We start from the raw sequence: 20,505 nt of genomic DNA, 5'->3' as shown, positions 1-20,505 counted from the left end.
GACCCAGGCAACCAAATGCTAACAGTGTCTGTGGTAGAGGGAGAAAGATGGAAGGAGTCTCTGACAACTCCAAGTAAGAGAACTATAGCCCCTGTTCTAGGGTTTTAGAAAAATACCAATACACTCCTCTACCAAAAGTTATTCTCCAAGTGAAAAGCAACTCCTGGATTGCTCTTGGGCACAGGCAGAAAGTGAATTGCAGGACACCAAATGAGTTTAGACTCAAAGCTGTCTGTTGTGAGATCCATAGTAGTTGGTCCATTGAACTATAAAATTGGATGTTTGGTGGCATTCCATTGCACAAAGTAGACTCTAGGGGTCCAGATGGTCCAAGGAAGTGCCTCGGATGCCTGTGCAACCTGCTCCTCCCATTCTGTCAATTTCCTGCCAACCCACACCTACAGCATCACAGGGAGTTCTGCATAACCTGGAAATGTTGTGGGAAACCCCATCCTGGTGCCTGCTGGATCTGCATGCTGTGGGGCCCCTGGCAGGGGACAGTCTCTGCCCTGCTGATCCACTCACGTGTCCCAAAGGACAGTGGTGAAGAACCACTATTTCAGAGGGCACTGTTGGTGGACTGGGTTGGGAGGCCTCGTGTATACGGGGGCAGGTGTTTGGAGTCATGCTCTTTTCTCCTTCGAACCTTCCACCCAATGTTCTTAGTCATTACTTGGTCATAGGTCCCGGCTGACAGAGATTTCTTCTTTCCACAACCATACCCATTTCAAATAGACAAATGACTATATGGTTCTTTTGTTCTTTTTAATTCAGAAAGAGAGAGAAAGGGAAGAAAATAAAAAACATTTGTTTAAATAACTATTGCAGAAAAGGAGATCTGGGCTGGATGCTGGGACCTATCTCTTCCAGAAAGGGGATTTATTAACGTTTTAAACAAAACAAAACAAAAAGAAAAAGGAACAGAAAAGAAATAAATTATTCTGCTCAATACTGTTTGGCATAATCGCATTTTTTCATCTTCTAAACACTCCAAACTGCCTCTTCAGGAAGCACTGAGCTGAGACTGGCAAGAATGGCTGGTGCCTTGACTCTCTAAAATGATGGGGTAGGCCCTGAGAGAGGCATTCCACTAAAGGCCCCCCAAATCCACCCTCATGCTCTACTCCTCCTACTTTTGGAATTGGAAAGGAACAGACTCTAGCTACGTTCTCAATATATTAACTTTTAGGGGTGCCCACTGCCCTGCCCCAATCCTCTTCTAAAATACTCCCTGCTGGTCCCTGTTCCCCCAGCCAGCTGCAGGAACTACACCAATGGCCAGGAGGCTGCTTGGTGGTATCAACTCACTAAGATAAAGGGTGGTATTTGTGTTCCTCACTGTTGGGAAGGGGGATCCTATTAGTAGTTTGGAAACTTCACAGAAGCCCTTTCCCCCCTCCGAAATTTCCCCAACCTTGTAAGGTGAGAATACCATCAACAGCTTCCTGTCAGAGCTTTAGCTGGGTTCAGTCATGCAGGTAAATTCCAGTTGTAACCCGTTTGCTGGTTTCCCTGCCCTTCTAGATTTGGAAATGGAAAGTGGGTTAGAGCAAGGAGGCAGGAAGTGAGCATGGGGGAGAGGGGACACAAGGGCAGGAGAGGAGGCATGCAAGCGGGCAAGTCTACTCCTCCCCAGCTAGAATCCCAGCTATTTGCCTGGCCAACGTAGAGTTTAAAAAAAATCTGTGTTGGTCAGCCATCCCTGGTAACCTCAAGTTAATTAAATTACGAGACCAAAGCAAATTCCACCCCAAGCAAAGGTTTCCTACTCCTCTTTGGGGTGATGGATGAAGGAAGAAGGTGCATGCACCAGGCAAGCTGGGTTCCCCATCTCCAGCCTTCTTTCCCACGTGTTGCTCCCTGTCCCTAGAGCAGGCCAAACGCGCGCGAGTGTGTGCGCGCGCTCGATTATTCGCGCGAGCGGGCGGGGGGGGGGGGGGTAGGGAGTGAAGATGCAACAGTGCCCCCCAACCCCCAGGGCAAGTTTTGATTTTTTTTCAGGACAGGTAGGCTGGTGAGGAGGCCCAGGGCCTAAGAAGAGCCACTGAAAAGGTTTTGGGTGAACAGTAGGGGCCGAGAGTACACGAGAGTGAGAAGCACCTTACATCTGAAGTGACTGGGCTTCCTTGTCCCCTGCCGTGTTCCTTACACCTGTGTTCCAGAGTTAGGCCCTAGGCGAATTCCGCCCGTTAGCAACGGGTGAATACAGTTCTAGTTTTCTGGTGAGATGCTAAATGCCCTGGTCAGAAAGGCCATTCCATAGGGTGGCCAAAGGTGGGGATGGGGAGAAAGAGGAGGGGACCCACAAGCCACTGCATTTCTTTGGTGGGTTTACACTCACCCATCTGGGCTTGATAGAAAAAGGAAACGTGGGGTCCAAAATTCTCTTGAGTCTGAAGAGGTTTGAGAGGGCTCCAGCTTTTACCCTGGGATGAAGGCGCGCTCCCCGGAAACCATCTGATCTCCCCTAGACCACCATATAGGAACGGCTAACGCCCCACCGCCCACCCGGAGGTCAAGAGGGTCACCCCCGCCCCCCACCAGCCCCCGCAAGGGAAGCCGAACGGCCGCTGCCCCGCACCTTCCCCACCGTCTCCTTCTCGGCGCCCCTGACCGAGTGAGGTCGACGAGCGGCGGGCAATGCTCCTACAGACACTGAGGAAAGTACCTCACTGAGGCCGGAACCAACCTCTGTTCCTTAAAAAGCGTGAAATAAAATTCTACCCAAAGCATAGGGGAGAGGGGATTCAGCGGCCGCCGGCCCGCCTCCGAAGGCCATTGATTGGAAGAGACGGGCCCAGTGCCGGCAGTTCTCCTTGAGTCGCATGATTGGCTGGGAGAAAAAAAAAAAAAAAAAAAAAATCCTCCGCTTCGACTGCAGCGCTGATTGGTGCCTGGCCGGCTAGTCCCCAGTCTCATGATTGGCGAGGGACAGCCAGCGCACGCTGGACTTGCAGCATGATTAGTCCAGACCGCGCCCTGACGTCGCCCCTAAGGGCCTGGAAACGCCCAATGGGGCGCCGTGCCCACGCCGAGGCCACCGACCTCCGGCTGGCCTGGAGTCCCGGCTAGGAGCCAGCGCCCGAGGTTCGCGCCTGGCCCGGAAGGGTCGCGGGTTCAATTTCCTCGGTAGACCTCGATCTTGCTGGCCTTGGCCAGCATGTCGATGATATGGGCCTCGAAGTCGGCGTCGTGCACCCCAGTCTTCCGGAACTCGCCCGCGTACCGGTTATTCTCCCAGTAGTGGTGCCAGTTGCCCCGGCTGTCGGCCCCGAACCCGTACACGTTCACCTGCAGGGGAGGGCGGCGCAGGTCACCCCGTGTCGGAGAGCGGGAGGACAGGGCACGGGAGAGCCTCGGGTCGCGGTGGGCCAGGAGAAAGGGGCTGCAGCGACCCGACTACAGCTAAGAGACGCGCAGTTCGTCAATTCGCAGAGCGCGGGAGGCAACGGGAATACGCGACACCCAGGCCTGGAGCTAAGGATACCGACTGGCAAGACTGCTGCTCCCTTTCGGTTCTTCCACCCGTCTGATTACAGCGATACGCCTCGGTCTGGGGCTATGGGACCTCTCCCACCGTTGCTAACGTTCCTTTTTTTGGTTTTGTTGTTGTTTTTGTTTTTTAATGTAATACTTTTATATGAAAGCTAGTCAAGCACCCAATACCACACACTGAATTTACTGGCAAAAGTGGGTGTGCTGGGCGTGAGCGAGTATGGCACAGCAGCCCTGCTTGCTAGTGAGATGCGCTCCTGGAACGAATGACCTGCAGTGTTAACACACAGAGGGTAGGCCTAGGGCCCACAGCGGTGGGAGAAGACCATCCCGCTGGAACTTAACTTCATTATTTCCGTTCTATTTATATTTTTGATGATTTTTTTCTTTATGACAAGTAATACCAATTATGGTAGTAATGTTCTGTTTCCTTTTTAAATAAATTTAACTTTTCACTGAAGTGATTTCAGGTTTGGTAAAATCATGAGTAGTAAGTTTGGGAAATGAAGATGTATACTTTACAGCCTAGAAATGCAGGAAATCAAAGCCACTTGGTTTCTGCCTACAAAAGCACGTTCCTCTTGCTCTGCTAAGCCCTAAGAAGGGCTAATCCCCTCTGTTCCATGGGTATCCCTATTTTACCCATAACACCGGGTTACCCACCTCATCGCACACATGCAGGGCAAAGAAGAGCACCAGCATCCCTGTAGAAGGGTACCGCCCGTGATGCTCTGTCCACCGGTCATGGATATACTTGAAGAAGGCTGGGTTGTAGATCTGAACCTGGGAAGAGAAAAGGCAACAGACACATGAGGGGTGTTGGGGTCTGGAGACTCAGGCCAGGCTCTAAGTAGCTTCTGCCAGTTCCTCCATGCTTGCCAGCAGACCTGTTCTTCCAAGTTCCCTAGTTCCTGTGGCCTCTGAGGGGGGTCAGGCATACCAGCAGATGGGTGGACTCTGACGGTTCTGGAAGGGCACTGGGGGACACCTGAGCCACAGGACTGGGCACACCAGTAGTCAAATCTGCACCATTTCTAATGAGATGGGGATGAACAAGGGAGAGGTGGGAGCTTACCTTTTCTTTGTCCACTCGAAGGAAAGACTTCACTGGTGCATAGGTGCTGCAAGCAGAAAGAAGAAAATTTAGATGGCCCTTGGGATCTAGAAAGGTCCACAGATGCCTTTCCTCCTTGTCAGGCCTGAGTGATGACAGCCTTACAACAGATCCCCTGCTTCCAGACTGCTTTCCCAGAGCACATCACTGCAGTACCTTGCTCAGAAAACTTCAGCAGCTACCTATGTTCTTTAGGATAAAATAAGGATGTTTTAGACAAACATTGGTGCCTTCTATTATCCAGCCCAAATGTTTCTTTCCACAACACTCAGCTGTGAACTCCCCACTTAATTTAGCCAATCATCTCACACCCACTATATTTGTCTTAGTTCTGCCTACAATGACCCTCTTGCTACTATCCTCATATTTGGTACAAATCCCTCCTTCCCTATTAGCCAGCCATGGCACCCGTAGTCTATACTCCTTTTCTAAGCAAGGGACTTAAACTCAAACTTAAACTTTATCATAAGATAAAGTCAGGAAACTGTAATTTATATTTCTGTGTTTAAAAAATACATAGTGACAAAATGCAGGCAAATAGCAGGCAATATGTGGAAACGGCTTAACTGTCCACTGATGGATGAATTGATAAAGCAAATATGGTATACCCATATAGTGGAATACTACTCAGCCTTTAAAAGGAATGAAATCCTGTACATGCTACAACACAGATAAACCCTGAAAACACTACACTAAGTGAAATAAGCCAGGACAAACACTATGACTCCACTTACATGAAGTACCTATAATAGTCAAATCATACAGACAAAAAGATTAGTGGTTATCAGAGGCTAAGGGTCGGGGAAATGGGGAGTTATTAATGAATGCAATTTCCACTTGAAATTATGAAAAAGTTCTGGGGATGGATAGGGTGGCATTTTGCACAACAAAGCGAATGTACTTATTTAAAAATTTTTTTACATTTATTTATTTTTGAGAGACAGAGAGAGACAGCACAAGCAGGGGAGGGGCAGAAAGAATGAGATACAGATTCCAAAGGAGGCTCCAGGTTCTGAGCTGTCAGCACAAAGCCCGACACAGGGCTCAAATCCATGAACTGTGAGATTATGACCTGAGCCGAAGTTGGACGCTTAACTGACTGAGTCACACAGGTGCCCTGAGTGTACTTATAATTTTGGTGGAGAATGTGGGCAGTGATCTGAGAAAATGAGTTTGTATTTATTTATTTGTTTTTAAGTAATCTCTACACCCCATGTGGGGCCTGAACTCACAACAGTGAGATCAAGAATCACATGCTCTAGCAACTGAGCCAGCCAGGCACCCCATATGTTGTATACCTTTTAACACACACACATACACACACACACACACACAGTGAGACAGTAGATTAGTGGTTGTTGCCTAGGGCTGGGGTGTGGGAGTAGAGGGAGTGAGGGTGATGGCTAAGGGGTACAGAGGTATCTTTAGATCTTTAAAGATCTTCATCTTTAAGAAGATGAAAGGAGTTCTAAAAATAATTGTGGTGATAGTTACACAACACCATATTTAATAAAAGCCACTGACTTGTATACTTTAAATGTGTAAACTGTATGGCATGTGACTTGTACCTCAATAGAGATGCTAAAAAATACTTAGTGATGGGGTGCCTGAGTGGCTCAGTCAGTTAAGCATCCAACTTCAGCTCAGGTCATGATCTCACGGTTCATGAGTTCAAGCCCCATGTTGGGCTCTGTGCTGACAGCTTGGAGCCTGGAGCCTGCTTCGGATTCTGTGTCTCCCTCTCTTTCTGCCCTTCTCCCACTTCCCACTGTGTCTCTCAAAAATAAATAAACATTAAAAATAAAAAAAAAATACTTGGTGATGAAACTAATGTAATGTTGTATGTCAACCACACTTCAGTAAAATAAAATAAAAAATGACATATTAAATTTCCTCAGGTTCCCAGCTGTGATTGAGCAACTGTCTCTAAAGAAAATTCTCAGAATGCAGAACTCCCACAGTCAGGAGCCACCTCCTGGAAAGGAGACCAAAACCTTGCTACCCTTTCTACCTACAGGAAGCTGGCTGTCACTATGTAGGAGTGACACTGAATAACCTGTGGCCCCAGCTAACGCACCACTTTGGGCTCTCCCTACTATTGCCTCCCTCTTCACCAGCCCCTCTCGGTCAAAATATTCAGTTAAAAGAATTCTAAGAGCCAATCCTTGGGAAGACTCCTCTCAAAATGCTCTGTCACCCACATTCCACTCCCAGTCAACAGAGCGACTTACAATCGGATCTGCCCCGTGGACAAAGCGCTGGCAATCCAGAGGAGGTCCAGGGCTTTGAAGGGCACCAACACAAAGCTGACATTGGCGGGCAGGTTCTTGGCACTCTCGGGGTACATGAAATGATGAGTGGTTCGGCTGCCAACATCCTGTTCAAAGCCCACGGTTGGCGCCTGATTCATCCTGTAAGGACAAGAGGGTGACATGAGAATAAACCGCCATAGAAAGTGGTACAAGATTTTTATCTTTTTTTAAAGTTCCTTTCTTTATTTTTATTTTATTTATTTATTTATTTACTTATTTATTTATTATATGAAATTTATTGTCAAATCAGTTTCCATACATCTTTCTTTGTTTTTAAATGTTTTTATTTTCTTTTTTAGAGAAAGAGGGAGACAGAGCGTGAGCAGGGGAGGGGCAGAGAGAGATAGAAACAGACTCTGAAGCAGGCCAGGCTCTGAGCTGTCAGCAAAGGGCCCAATGCGGGCCCTCAAACTCAGAGCTGTGAGATCATGACCTAAGCTGAAGTAGGCTGCTTAACCGACTGAGCCACCCAGGTGCCCCATTAATGTTTATTTATTTATTTTGAGAGACAGAGAGCAAGAGAGAAAGAGAGCAGGGGAGGGGCAGAGAGAGAGAGAGAGAGAGAGAGAGAGAGAGAGAGAGGAGAAATCTCAAGCAAACTCTGCGATGTCAGCACACAGCCCCATGCGTGGCTTCCACGAACTGTGAGATCATGACCCAGGCCCAAACCAGAGTTAGATGTTTAACCAACTGAGCCACCCAGGTGCCCCTGTACAAGATTTTTACAGGACAATTTGGTTCTAGCCATCAAAAATATAAATGGGTGTAAACTTTGATGCAGCAATTCCATTTCTTTTTTTTAATTATTTTTTTAAATATGTGTTTATATTTGAGAGAGAGAGGAGAGGGAGGGAGAGAGAGAGAGAGAGAGAGAGAGAGAGAGAGAGAGAGAGAGAGAGAGAGAGACAGTACATGAGCAGGGGATGGGCAGAGACAGGGACAGAGACAGACTCTGAAGCAGGCTCCAGGCTCTGAGCTGTCAGCACAGAGCCCGATGTGGAGCTCAAACTCACAAGCCATGAGATCCTGACCTGAGCCAAAGTCAGATGCTCACCCAACTGAGCCACCCAGGTGCCCCGTGGCAATTCCATTTCTAAGTATCTATCCTATAAAAATGGTTTCATAAGTCTGCAAAGACATGCGCACAAAGATATTCACTGCATTATTATTTACAGTAGTGAAAAGGAGAATCAATTTAACAATTAAGAACTGGTTGGGCCTCCTGGGTGGCTTGCTTAGTTAAGCGTCCAACTTTGGCTCAGGTCATGATCTCACGGCTCGTGAGTTCAAGCCCTGCGTCGGGCTCTGTGCTGACAGCTCAGAGCCTGGAGCCTGCTTCGGATTCTGTGTCTCCCTCTCTCAGCCTCTCCCCTGCCCATGCTCTGTCTGTCTCTCTCTCAAAAATAAATACACATTAAAAAAGAGAACTGGTTAATACATTTTGGCACACTCATATAATAGAACACCATGTAGCCATGAGAATGAGTGAAACAGATTTACATGTGCTGGTAAGAAATAAGTCCAAGAGGTACTCAGTGAAAAAAAACAAGTAATGTGAGGTGTCTATCCCATTACCTTTTGAATACTAGTATGTGATGCAGGAGGGAATTAAGACAAAAGGAAAACTTGAAACTAGATAGTGTGATACCATTTTTTTGTAAAAAAAGAAAAGCAGGGGAGCCTGGGTGGCTCAGTCGGTTAAGCCTCCGACTTCAGCCAGGTCACGATCTCGCGGTTCGTGAGTTCGAGCCCCGCGTCGGGCTCTGGGCTGATGGCTCGGAGCCTGGAGCCTGTTTCCGATTCTGTGTCTCCCTCTCTCTCTGCCCCTCCCCCGTTCATGCTCTGTCTCTCTCTGTCCCAAAAATAAAATAAAAACGTTGAAAAAAAAATTAAAAAAAAAAAAAAGAAAAGGAGGCACAGGGAGCAAAAGGAAGAAGGAAGAAAGAAAAAACATACTTTTATATATGAATAAAAAAATCTGGAAGAGTATTACAATTGGTAACAAAGGTTACTCTTGGGAAATGGGATGGGGAAGGGTAATTCATCTTTTAGTATATATATTTTTTTCTTTTAAAAATGTTTTAATGTTTATTTATTTCTGAAAGACAGAGACAGAGATAGAGAGCAAGGTAAGGGGAGAGAGAGAGGGAGACACAGAATCTGAAGCAGGCCCCAGGCTCTGAGTTATCAGCACAGAGTCTGACGTGGGGCTCAAACTCATGAACTGCGAGATCATAACCTGAGCTGAAGTGGGACGCTTAACTGAATGAGTCACCCAGGCACCCTCTAGTATATATATTTCTGTGTTTTTCCCCCAATGACATATTTATTACTCTTACAATTTTTTTTTTTTATTAAAGAAAAGAACAGCCTTCTACAGCTTCAACCTTACCTGGCTGTTCTGTCCTCTTTCCTAGAAGACGGTGGAAGCAAGATAAGAAGCTGAAGCATTCCCTCAGCCCCTGAGCTGCATGGCAGCCTCTATTCCACCAGCACCAGCCCCTCTGTCCCTGTATGTCAGCTTCTTATCTGCCTTTCTGTTCCAAGGCCAGGAGGGATGCTCCAAGTTCTGACAGTGCCCACCTTGGCTGTCTGCCGGTGATGTGCAGTGTGGATGTGTCTCTCCCATGCTGCCATGGAAGAAGTCGGAAACCCAGAGTGGGCTCACCGTCCTCCTGGGTATAACAAGCCCAGGAGGCTTCTACTTCCTTTCAACTTGTGCAAAACATAGGATCAATAAAATCAAAGCTCCCTCTTTTGGTGAACATCTTCAAAACAGGTGATCCAGCTGTAAACACAAACCTGTTGGTCTTTTCTGCTATGACCATCTATGAGAACATTCCTGTCTTGTGTGGACCACTTTGCAGAATCATGACTGCCTAGATAGATGACCATAACCTTGCCCTCCAATGGGGATAAAGGGACCTGGGAGAGAGGGAGCAAAGTCTCCATGTGCTTTCCCAGCTTTTTATGCCTGTTCTGTAAAACCAGGATGAAGGTTACCTGTACTTAAAGTGGCTGGCACCACTCAGCTGGGCTGAGTAAAGACCTCGTGTGTCACTGGGGCTCCCACAATGCCTTCCTCCTGCCCACCTCCCCCGATGGCATGATACAGTAGGAGCACATCCAGGAGGCCCCACTGCTGCCAGTCATATTGCTGTAGCTCTCTCGTTCCCTTCCCTTGAGGAATTGGAGGATGTTTGGAGTTGGAAAGCCATAAAGCCTGAGAACGGCCTGATTTGGAACTAGAGAGTGAGTCTTTGTTCTTGGCCACTTCAGTTCTAGTCTGGCTCAAGCAGAAGCCTAGAATCTTTTCTGCAGGACCAACTGTGCTCTAGCCTCCATTTCTTTAGGTTAACTGCCCCTGTGCCTCCTGTCTGGGCACCCCTCCGTTTTCCTGGTCTTTAGGATTCAGAGATATTACCTCTTAGAAGAGCCTAAAAGTATACTTTCCCATTTATTAATGACAGTTTTCTGGGGCTACTAGAGCTCTACACACAGCACTGGTGTCCTATGGTCACCAGAGCCACATCCAGATCTGCCTTCTGTCACATCAGCCCTGGGGTCTGTGAGGAACAGATCAATTGGGATGGTGTTTCTCAGCTGCCTGGGATATGTAACGGGGTATCAGGAAGTGGACGACGTGGGTTGGTGACACTCAAGTTGGCTGGGGCCTGGACTGGGCAGGAGCTGGGGTCAAGGTCACTCTGGCATGTACCTAAGAAATAACCTCCTCTCACTTGACATGGAGAGGCCAAACTGGTCCCACAGATCAAAGGGCTACAAGTGTCCCAGGTTGGCCTCTGAAGACAACCCCACTCCACCCCACCCCCATCATCTGTAGCCACAGTCTTGAGGAAGTCCCTTCTTAGACCTGGCAGACAGTATCATTGCCTCCACCTCCCTCAGGTCCCTCTCACTTGCTGGGCAGGCACCAACTTTCTAAAATCTGAGAACGAATGGAGTAAGAGTTCTAAAAAAGATGTTTCAGAGCCTCCAAGGTAGAAGGAAGGAACATGGCATGATTTTGAGGGCAGGATTTTGCTTTGAGGTTCTGATTCATTCTGGAGAAGCCAAGCCCTGGAAAGGGGCCAGACAGGACACAGGTTGAACTACATCTCCATGATTCAGGGAAAAAGCATTCTAGAATTCTATCTGTTTCTGGTTGCCTCTGTACCTGAGGGCAGAGGCAGGGGAATGGTGTATGTGCGTTCATGCTTAGAGTTTGGTATCTGGTCACCTAGTCTCTTCCATTCACTCATGTATTAAGGTGAGCCTACGACTGCCAGGTGCTTGTTCTAGGTCTGCTGGCTGGCTGAGGCAGGACCAGCTCAACTCCATTTGAAGTTTTCAGCAGGGCTCAGAAGACATATAGGAGGAGGAGGCAGCCGGGGGGTGCGATAGGGAAATATGGGTATAGCCATCATCTCACTGTAACTCAGCTTGGTGGGGTCTTATGTTGGTCTTGCCTCCAGGGACCAGGGAGGCGTCCCCAGTGGTTCCAAACCAAGACATGCCTGTAAGGAAAGAGTCACCTCCACTACCATCAGACTGTACCCATCAGCAAAAAGCCAATTCAATCTGGGTCACCCCTTACACAAAGCAATTCTGGGGTCCATTCCAAAATGCACATCTCCTAACCTGGTCTCTGTGAGTGAACATCTGTGAATTCCTTTCTGTAGCCTGGCCTGACCAGGTACCACTAAGGTGTCATAGCGGCCAAGCCTTTTTGTCTGCTTCTACCCTGGAGCTTCCCAACTGCCACTGACATGCATAATGAAAGCATCCACTTAGCACAGGGGGCAGAGCAGCAGAGGCAGGAGCTTCAGGCACTCAAGACCATTTCCCTGGGCTTCCCGAGAGTCCCAGGGCTGCACTGAAGTGATGGATGCCTCCTTCCCCACTCTCGGCCACTGTCTCAGGGTAGAGAGAGCCCCCTCTCCAGCAACCAGCTTGCCTCCCTTACATTCTGAGTGCCAGCAGTTGGAGGACAGAGAGAATCTCAGGTGGTTCTGGGTTCCTGGATGGGGCCTAGCAGACCTCCTCTCCCCACCGCGCCCCCCCCCCCTTCTCAACATGAGAAAGGTTTTGCAAGGAATGGTGAAAGCCTCAGAGACATACTGCTGCCTGGGTGTTGCCATGGAAACAGCAACAGTTTCTAAGACAAAGCCCTTCCTTCCCCTCCTGGGAAACCTGGTCTTTCTGCAACGCTCATCATAAGAGATGCTTAGTGAAAACTCGGCATTTTCAGTATATTTACTCTCAAGTCTCTTTTTCCACCAAGGAGTGGGATGGAAGGATCCCCAGCATGGCATTTCCCATCCCCAAGTCTAAGGAGAAAGTCAGAAAACAGGATGAAAGTCAGGAACAGAATGAGCAGTCCATGTTGGAGTTTTAAGTCCACCATGTAGTCCCTGTTCACCTCCAGGCTCATAGCTCTGTGTCTTTGTCTGAAATGAATGCCTTTCCAACCCCTCTCCTTTCCTTAAGGCTGGGCAGAGATGTCTGGTAAATGAATCTGCCCCACATAATCTAAACCTTATCAAATAAAGGTGAGGGACAGCAGCCCAGAGCAAGCACTGAGCAGTTCCTCTTCCTGCCCAGGACCTCCATCTTCTGTGAGACTGCCAGGAGGAACCATCTGTGGCTATTACTCAAGACATTAGTGTGGGGCCTCACTCCTGGCTCAGCACTGAGGGGACCAGGCAGGTGGGAGTTCTCACCAGAAAACAACCAGTGGTCTACTCTCGGTTCTTTTCGGAGGAGTTCAGGACTCGAAACTGAGTGCAGGCCTCAAGCAAAGTACAGAATGGGAATTCTGCCTCCCCATCTACCCGACAAATAAGAGTGAGACACTCAAGCCTTTACAGAAGGTTCTGGTATGGGAGGCTCACAGCAGCAGGCAACTCCTACACTGCCAGACAAGTCTATGGAGGCCAGTGCCTCCTTCTGGAGGCCTGTCCTGGGCCCACCCTTGCGCTCCCTGGGGCTCACCTCATGATGAAGTTGTGCCCATCCACATCCGGACCGTAGCCAGAGCCCCGCAGGTTGCCTGAGTTCCCCACCACGGCACAGCGCCGGCACTGGTGGGGGTCCCGGAAGCGGTAGGGGTTCTCGCCTGGCACTATCTGGAACAGCTTCTCCAGTACCTCGTTGGTATTGTGCGACTTGAACTGGGGCTGCAGCATCTGTGGACAGGAGAGAAGAAGGAAGGACGGGGGCAGGTGAGCAGGGAGGGATTCCTGCCTGTCTCGCCTCCCTGCCTTCACCCTCTAATCTCAGTCAGGGAAAGGGAATTCTCTCTCAACAGTGAGGACATGCCCCCATTCCCACACAGTAAAGTTCCTTTCTGAGGCTAGTGCCCTTCTCATCAGGCGCACGCTCTAACGCACTGGAGGGGACTCGGGGGTCAAGGGGTACCGCAGAGCAGAGAAACTTCCTGGGCTCGTCATGGCTGCAGAGGCCCCTGCTCTGCTGTCCTCTCAGGGAAGCTATGAGTCACAGGAAGAGTCATTTTGAGGTGCAGTTAATGTGGAAAACCCTGCTGAGCTTCAAGGGCTCATTCCCAACCCGCCTACAGAGGGCGCCTCTGGGACTGAGCCTGAGGACTCAGGGTTAGGAAAGCTCCATCTTGACGCAATATCCACAGGGATAACTGGAGTCACCCCCTGAGCCCTAGGGGAGAGGAGAAGAGCAGGCAGAGAGGTACAGGAATTCTTTCAAAGTCAGAATGGCTGGAATGAAACTGGTTCCCTGTACTTCCAACCACCAGTAACCGTGGAAGACCATGAAATGAAGCTGGGGCAGCCCTCAAATGCCAACACGCCAGGCAAGTAACTGCGCAGGAGTAAAGTGGCAGATGGGGACTACGGCAAACAGGAGGCCCCATCAAAAAGGAGTGAACTGACTGCTGCTGTGTTGTATCGTGAGCTCAAAAGCACCAAATTTTCCAGTTTTTCAAGAGAAGCTGAAAATATGGATTTCACGTGAAATATCCCAATTCCTAAATGTTAACTAATGCAAATATTTTAAAGTTTTTTTTTTTAATGTTTATTATTTTTTGAGAGAGAGAGAGAGAGAGAAACACACACACAGAGTCCAAGCAGGGGAGTGGCAGAGAGAGAGGAAGACACAGAATGCGAAGCAGGCTCCAGGCTCCGAGCTGTCAGTACAGAGCCTGACACAGGGCTCGAATTCACGAGCCGTGAGATCATGACCTACGCTGGAGTTGGGCACTTAACCGAGTGAGCCGCCCAGGCGTCCCACTAATGCAAATATTTTAGAAATATTGAGCAGGGGCACCTGAGTGGCTCAGTCGGTTAAGCATCCAACTCTTGATTTTGGCTCAGATGATGATCTCACGGTTTGTGAGTTTGAGCCCTGCATCGGGCTCTGCACTGACAGCGCGGAGCATGCTTGTGATTCTGTCTCCCTCTCTCTCTCTGCCCCTCCCCGGCTTGCTCTCTCTCTCTCTCTCTCTCTCTCTCTCTCTCAAAAATAAATAAAAATAAACTAAAAGAAAATATTGAGCAGACTGGACTTGGGTCACAGACCACAAATCAGTAGGGTAGAAACTAGGGCTTTCACACGCTCTGTGGTCTGAACCATAATATGGGGAGTGTGGCTGAGCAGGAGCTGCTCAGGGGACAGAATAAATGAAGGGAATGGAGTAGGCCTGCTTCTCTGCCTCTTAGCACAGGAGCACAGGAAAGGCTCTTGAGAACAAGAATACGAACTGAGTGTGGACAGGAAGCTAAGCTTGAGATAAGAATTTCTAAGTTCACAGCAAAAGGGAGTGACTATGGGGAGCCCGAGAGAAATGGCTTCTGTGTCTTGGCTGAAGAACATGCTTGGTGCTTAAACAGCCCCGAGTTCCATCCCTAAGGGAAGGAAACCTGGCCTACCCATGGGTCTACTTCTGCCCAGGATCCTGCTCTGGTTCTAGGTGGCCACCACCTCAGGCAAGCTCTATGCACTATCTGAACCTTGATTTTCCTCACAAAATGAGGGCTGTGACTATGATTAACAGGCGGAACCCTTCGAGTGCTCCAGGCTGCCACAGGAATGGCCCTGGGGCTCCTGGTGATCCTTGCTCTGTAGACCTCCCCATTCTTAGGGACTTGGACAGTCTGAGCCAGGAAGCAGGATCTGTGAGTTGTTCTGATAAGCCTGATCACAGGAGCTCCTCCTCACTGTCTCCCTGAATGTGAGAAAGAGCGGGGAGTCATCATCTTCCCCATTTTCCAGCTGGGAAAATGAGGAGCTGACTCCCCAGTCCCCCAGGGGGAATGAAGGTGGCCTGAGGGCCCTTGGGCTAAGCACTGACACTGCTCCACCTGACACAGTATGGCAACCAGATGGCCCAGGAAGAGCCTAGGGAGTGACATTCCAGAGATGACGAGGATGAGGTAAAGGGAGTTAAAAGGAGCAGAAAGGTGACAGGAGCCAGAAAAGCAGGGAGCCTCGGGCATACCCGTCCTCTCATCCCCTGCCCCTCACCTCCCTTATCTCCCAAAGAAACTCACAATGTTTTCTTTTCCTGGCCCAGAAGAAAGCCTCTTCCAGCAATTATAGAAAACTAAGTGAGTGGCCCTCACGGTGTTTAAAATTCTTGTGAGCCAACATTTACAAATTAGGATATTTAGCAAAAAACTGTGGACTTCCAAGTTCTCTTAAGGGGTCAGAAGATCCAGCAGTGATGGGTCACATCCCTGCAGAGCACAAGTTTGCTATAGCTGAGAGGGGTTGCCTCCTTTATAAAGGGCAGACATTCTCCCCGCCATGGTCCTTACCTCTCAGCATCTTCCTCCTTGGGGCCTGTATCTCCTGTGTTATCTCCCTGGCCTAGTAGGCATTTCTGGTGTCTGCCCAGCCCCTATAGGCACTAAAAAGTGGTTCTCTCTCCTTCCAGGCCAAAGCTCACTCTGCCTTTCAGAATCTGTGACCCTACCAGATGGCTCTGGTCAAATGGACCAAATACTTTGTCAAGGCTCTGGGGGCCAGAAGGCAGAATGCCCAAATCCAAGAGGGGCTTGAAGAGTGACTCCCAAACCAGGGGACCAAGGGGGCAGCAAAGGGGAGGCAGGAGGGGCTGTAGCTCTCACCATCCACCACCTCTGGACATCTGGAGGCAGATCCATATTCTCTCGGGTCCACACAGGGGAAATGTTGCTGTTGAAGTGGCTATCGAACCAGTCAGAGGCTCCAGTGTCACCCATGCAGCGGCGGCAGGCACAGCTCTTGCCGGGGAGCCCCTCCTTGCTGAGGCGCTGCAGGCCAGCATAGCCAGGCACCAGCTTCACCCGGTGGGTCCCACCCAGGGTCCCCGAGTCCAGGTAGGGCAAGGTGGCCATGCTGTGGTGGGAGTAGGTGAAGAGCAGTGACATGATGAACACCAGCAGGAAGGCCACAGAGAGGAACCACACCCGTAGGGAGCACTTCATGGTTTGGCGCCCCGGGGGGCCAGACCACCAGCCTGGTGGGCAGTGGGGTGTCACCGTGGCCACTCCTTTCCCAGCCCACTGATGGGCCAGCCACAGCGTAGCCTGCCTCTTCTGGCACCACGTGCAAAGGGCATAGGGGCACGTGCTGAGGAGGGGACAGAGGCAGGGGTCCCTCACCACACCCTCCCTCTACGCAAGGAGAAAGCACGTAGGCAGGAGTGGCTCCCCTGTCCCTGGGCCACTCGGGCCCCTGCTTATGGCTTCATTAGGTCTCTCTGTCACTAGCTGGGCCACAGAGGCTCTGATTCTCCCACTGCCCTGGTGAGGGGCAGGTCAGTCCATCCCAGCTCTCTAGTCCCTTGGGGTTGCTGGCTGCCAGCTCCGGGGGCCCCCCTCTTTGGTGGCTCGAAACGGTCCAGTCTGGAGCATTCGGAGTCCTTGTGGTTCATGAGCAGACACGGAGGCGGCCCCTCGTCCCCTGCAGTGGGGAAGCCTTTGAACCTCAATCACAGCAGAGAGTACATGAGCTTCAAGTGGTATGGATTCCATCCAAGAGTTGTCCCCGCCTCAGCTGGCCCTCCTGGGCCAAACCCTTCACCAGGGGAGGGAACGATGCCCCAGTCTTGAGAGAAGAAACCCAGGAAGCTCTGTGGGTGTCAGAAAACTCGCCTGCAGAGACCAAGATCCTCCTTGCATTAGGCTCTGCCCTTCCGCTTCCCATTCAAGGCGCTGCTCCCTTCTCCCAATGGTCACAGCCCCAACTGTGGTCGAAGAGGGGCTCACAGAGCTCTTGCTCCTGCTGAGAGGTCCTCCAGGGCCTGGGGACAGCTGCTGCTCAGTGGGGATCTACTGTGAATGCCGTCTGGGTCAGCTGAGCGTGTGCGAGCTCCCTGCCAGGGCCCAGGCCTCCTTGGTGCTGTTGGCCCAGCCTCACAGGCTGCTCTGCCCATCCCCACTCCCCTGAGGCCTGCTGTCCTGCTGTTAGCTCTCGCTAGCAGTAATCCCCTGGCAGGTTCCCCCTCGCTCTCGTCAGGCGCCAAGCTGCCGCAGCATGACCCTGAAATTGCAGAGAGGAAAAGTAATGTGCAGATAAATTGCACTCGCACACGCACGCGTGCATGCACACACACACACACACACACTCTCTCTCTCTCTCTCTCTCTCTCTCTCTCTCTCTTTCTCCCTCCCTCTCTCTCTCTCTCTCTCTCTCTCTCTCTCTCTCTCTCTCTCCCGGCCCTGCCCTCAAGTCCCAGAGGGGACAAGTTAGCAGGAGAGGAGACGCCCACTTAACCAAAGGGTGAACAAAAGAAAGGGCTCTCTCCTCTCACCACCCACAGATAGCTCTCAAGGGCTGCAGAGGAAGAGATTAGCCTGCTCTCCTCACTTATTAGCCAGAAAGTAAACAAGGACATAAAGGGATTTCCCTGGAGTCCATGGCGAGACACTGGAAGAACCAGGTTCAGAAAGTTCCTAGTCCAGCTGTGTGAGGTTAATTCCAGGTGAAACTGAAGAGAAAATGGCCCAGAGAAAAGATCACAGGAGACTTGCCTGCAGGTATGGCTCCCCACCCTGGTGCTCTCTACCCTCTGAGGAGTTGTGAGAAACCCTTCTGGGCAAGAGAGGGGTCCATGGGGGAGGGCTGGGCCTCTGCCCTGGGATTTGCCCTCTCCTCTCCCGGGTGTGGGCTCTAGATGAAGCATTCCTGGGTTAGCTCAGTGAACTATTAACAATCCTTCCAGCTCTGGTGTCAGGATGCAGGGGTGTTGGGCTCAGAGCCCCAACCACACAGTCATCTAGACAGTTACCTTTATGTGTATGTTTGGATGAAGTGAATGCCAGGGTCCCTGGGGACATGGGCAATCTGAGGCCTTAGGCTGCCCTGGTGGGCAATAGCAGGAAGAAGAGGCTAGCAGTTTAGGGAGGGGCCCTAAGGAAAGGAATTTGGATCCATGCCATGTGCAAGGGAGGCTAGGCAAAAGTCAGGGACAAGGTTGAGAGTGGAGGCCCTGGGCCCTGGCTCCATGCCATAGGGATCACTTAAATCTGGCTGCCTGCCTGTCCCCACCAGCTCTTCTCCAAATCCAGTTAGCCCCAGTTCTGACCTGGCCCCTGGGCACCACAGCCCTTTGCTGAAAGCTCCAGCTCCAGCCAGCCCTTCCAGGGTCCTCTGGCTGCTGCCAGCAGCTTCAGAGAAGGCCTCTCAGACTGTGTTCAAGGACCTTAGCTGGCCTCTCCACTCATGGCAGCTCAAATTTCTGGAGCCGAGCCAAACCACAAAGCCATCGGGGAATGGAACTAGCACATTCCAATAAGGAAGACACGGTTCTGGGTGAGGAAACAGTGATCACAGAAGTAAAGGAATTTGCCTAAGGTCACAATCTTGTGAGTGGAGGTGATATCTGTGTCCAGGTCTATCTGATTCCAAAGCCTGTGACCGGCCAGGGCACAGAAAGAGGCCTGTGACTTCTTCCAACTACCAAGGGGTTCCGGGACGAGTGACAAGCAGACACAGAGGTGGTTTCTAGGGCCTAAAGCAAAGCTTCCCCAACATGTCTCACCCAGGGTGACTGGCTCTGATTCCCAGGGGGCCCAACAGCACGGGTTCCAAGGTGCTTTGCTTCTGATGTTTTTTTACTGCACCTGTTTGGAAGGCGAGATTCCAGGCATAGCCTTTGGCTGATTGTCTGTAAATAGGAAGCCAGGTCATTGTCTCTTTCAGTTCCCTCTTTGCCCCTTTCTATGCCCAACATCTGAAGAAAAGCACTTGGTTTTACAGGGTCCTGCTCCTAACATCCTGTGACCCAGGGAGAGCCAACCACAAAGCAAGTGGCTAAGGGAGGCAGCGACTTTCCAAGAGGCCTCTCCAGGGAGACCTGGTTTCTGGTGGGCAAGCCATGGTGGCCATTGAAGGTCAGGGCTGGGCAGAAGTTGGCACAGGAGGCTCCAAAGGAAATGTCTCCCTATTGGAGAAGAAACTCCTTGGGATTCCAGCTCAACAAAGGGGGCATCTGAGGTAACCGGCTACCTTGTGGGGGAGAAGAAAAGTCCTGGTTTCATCAATGTGTTGGGGAAAGGCAGAGAAGTGGGGTAACCAGCAAAAGCCTTTGCTTTGCAAACCCCATGGCCAGGCTGTTCCTGGGAGCTTGAGCAGCTCAACATGTGTTGAGGGCAGAGACACAGGGAGGAATGGTTGCTACCTGGAACTAAGAAACATCAGAGGCCCCTCAACATGCACCCCAAACCCCAGAAGTCACCCAGTGCTGACCCTTGAGAAGTACTTTCATGCACCTTGTTTCCTCCAGTGGACTCCGCGTGCCCTTCAGGTGCTCACTGCCTAATTCTGATTTCTTCCCTCACAGCTGCTCTGATCTTTCCCGTGAAGCCCAGGCATACACACACCGAGAGAACAAAGTTGGAGGGAAGGCACGTGCTCTGGTACCCAAAAGGGAAGTAGACCATTCTTCCGGACCCACCTGGCTGCTGGGGACTTGTTTGTTCATTCAGCAGATACTTAAAGGGCTAGTACTGGGCATGGGGACAATGCGGGACAGGACACACCCATCCTGTCCTCACAGAGCTTCTGGTCTAGTGGCAAATACAAAGGGAAATTACAGGGAGCCAGGAGAGAGAACAAAGAATGCAAAGAGAATGAGGAGGAAGCAAGACTGACCTGATAAACATAGAACAAATGGGCCCATGAAGCGGGGGTGGGGGGGTGGGGAGGGGTGGGGGGGGTGGGGGGGTGGTGAGGGTGTCAGAGACGAAGGCACAGAAGGCTGAGGGTGATCACAGAGGGCTTTGAAGGGATTAGGATTTATTATGAATCTGATGGCAGGGTTTGTGAATCATGAGCTGATTTACATTTTAAAATGGGCTCTTGGAGGAATTAAAAAAAATCTATTTCAGCACCCCCCTCTGGTAACCAGTTTATTCTCTATAGTTAAGAGTCTGTTTCTTGGTTTGTCTCTCTCTTTTTTTCCGTTTGCTCATTTGTTTTGTTTCTTAAATTCCACTTATGAGTGAGATCATATGGCATTTGTCTTTCTCTCACTGAATTATTTCACTTTTATCCATTCATCTATTGATGGACATGGGCTGCTTTCATAATTTGGCTTTTGTAAATAACGCTGCAATAAACAAA

General features: G+C 50.3%; 1 protein-coding gene and 1 long non-coding RNA gene across 3 annotated transcripts in view; one reads left to right on the top strand and one right to left on the bottom strand.

Moving 5' to 3' along the window:
* Positions 1-746: 746 nt before the first annotated feature.
* The window catches only part of ST3GAL2 (ST3 beta-galactoside alpha-2,3-sialyltransferase 2), a 48,856-nt gene continuing 29,097 nt past the window's right edge, over positions 747-20,505 (bottom strand). For both annotated transcript variants that reach the window (XM_023244896.2, XM_045045821.1), the window contains 6 exons: positions 16,026-17,421; positions 12,916-13,109; positions 6,841-7,020; positions 4,571-4,616; positions 4,159-4,278; positions 747-3,291 (listed from right to left, as the gene is read on the bottom strand). In XM_023244896.2, the coding sequence (XP_023100664.1) occupies positions 3,118-3,291; positions 4,159-4,278; positions 4,571-4,616; positions 6,841-7,020; positions 12,916-13,109; positions 16,026-16,364 (1,053 nt within the window). In that variant the 5' untranslated portion in view covers positions 16,365-17,421 and the 3' untranslated portion in view covers positions 747-3,117. The remainder of the gene's footprint in view (positions 3,292-4,158; positions 4,279-4,570; positions 4,617-6,840; positions 7,021-12,915; positions 13,110-16,025; positions 17,422-20,505) is intronic.
* LOC123382214 lies at positions 17,506-20,089 on the top strand. The gene is made up of 3 exons (XR_006590250.1): positions 17,506-17,918; positions 19,141-19,377; positions 19,724-20,089. It is a non-coding gene; the product is annotated as an uncharacterized LOC123382214 (long non-coding RNA).

Source organism: Felis catus, chromosome E2 (assembly GCF_018350175.1).
Source record: "Felis catus isolate Fca126 chromosome E2, F.catus_Fca126_mat1.0, whole genome shotgun sequence".
Lineage (NCBI taxonomy): Eukaryota > Metazoa > Chordata > Mammalia > Carnivora > Felidae > Felis > Felis catus.
The sequence above is the reverse complement of the archived record's forward strand: the minus strand, read 5'-3'. Positions and strand labels throughout refer to the sequence as shown.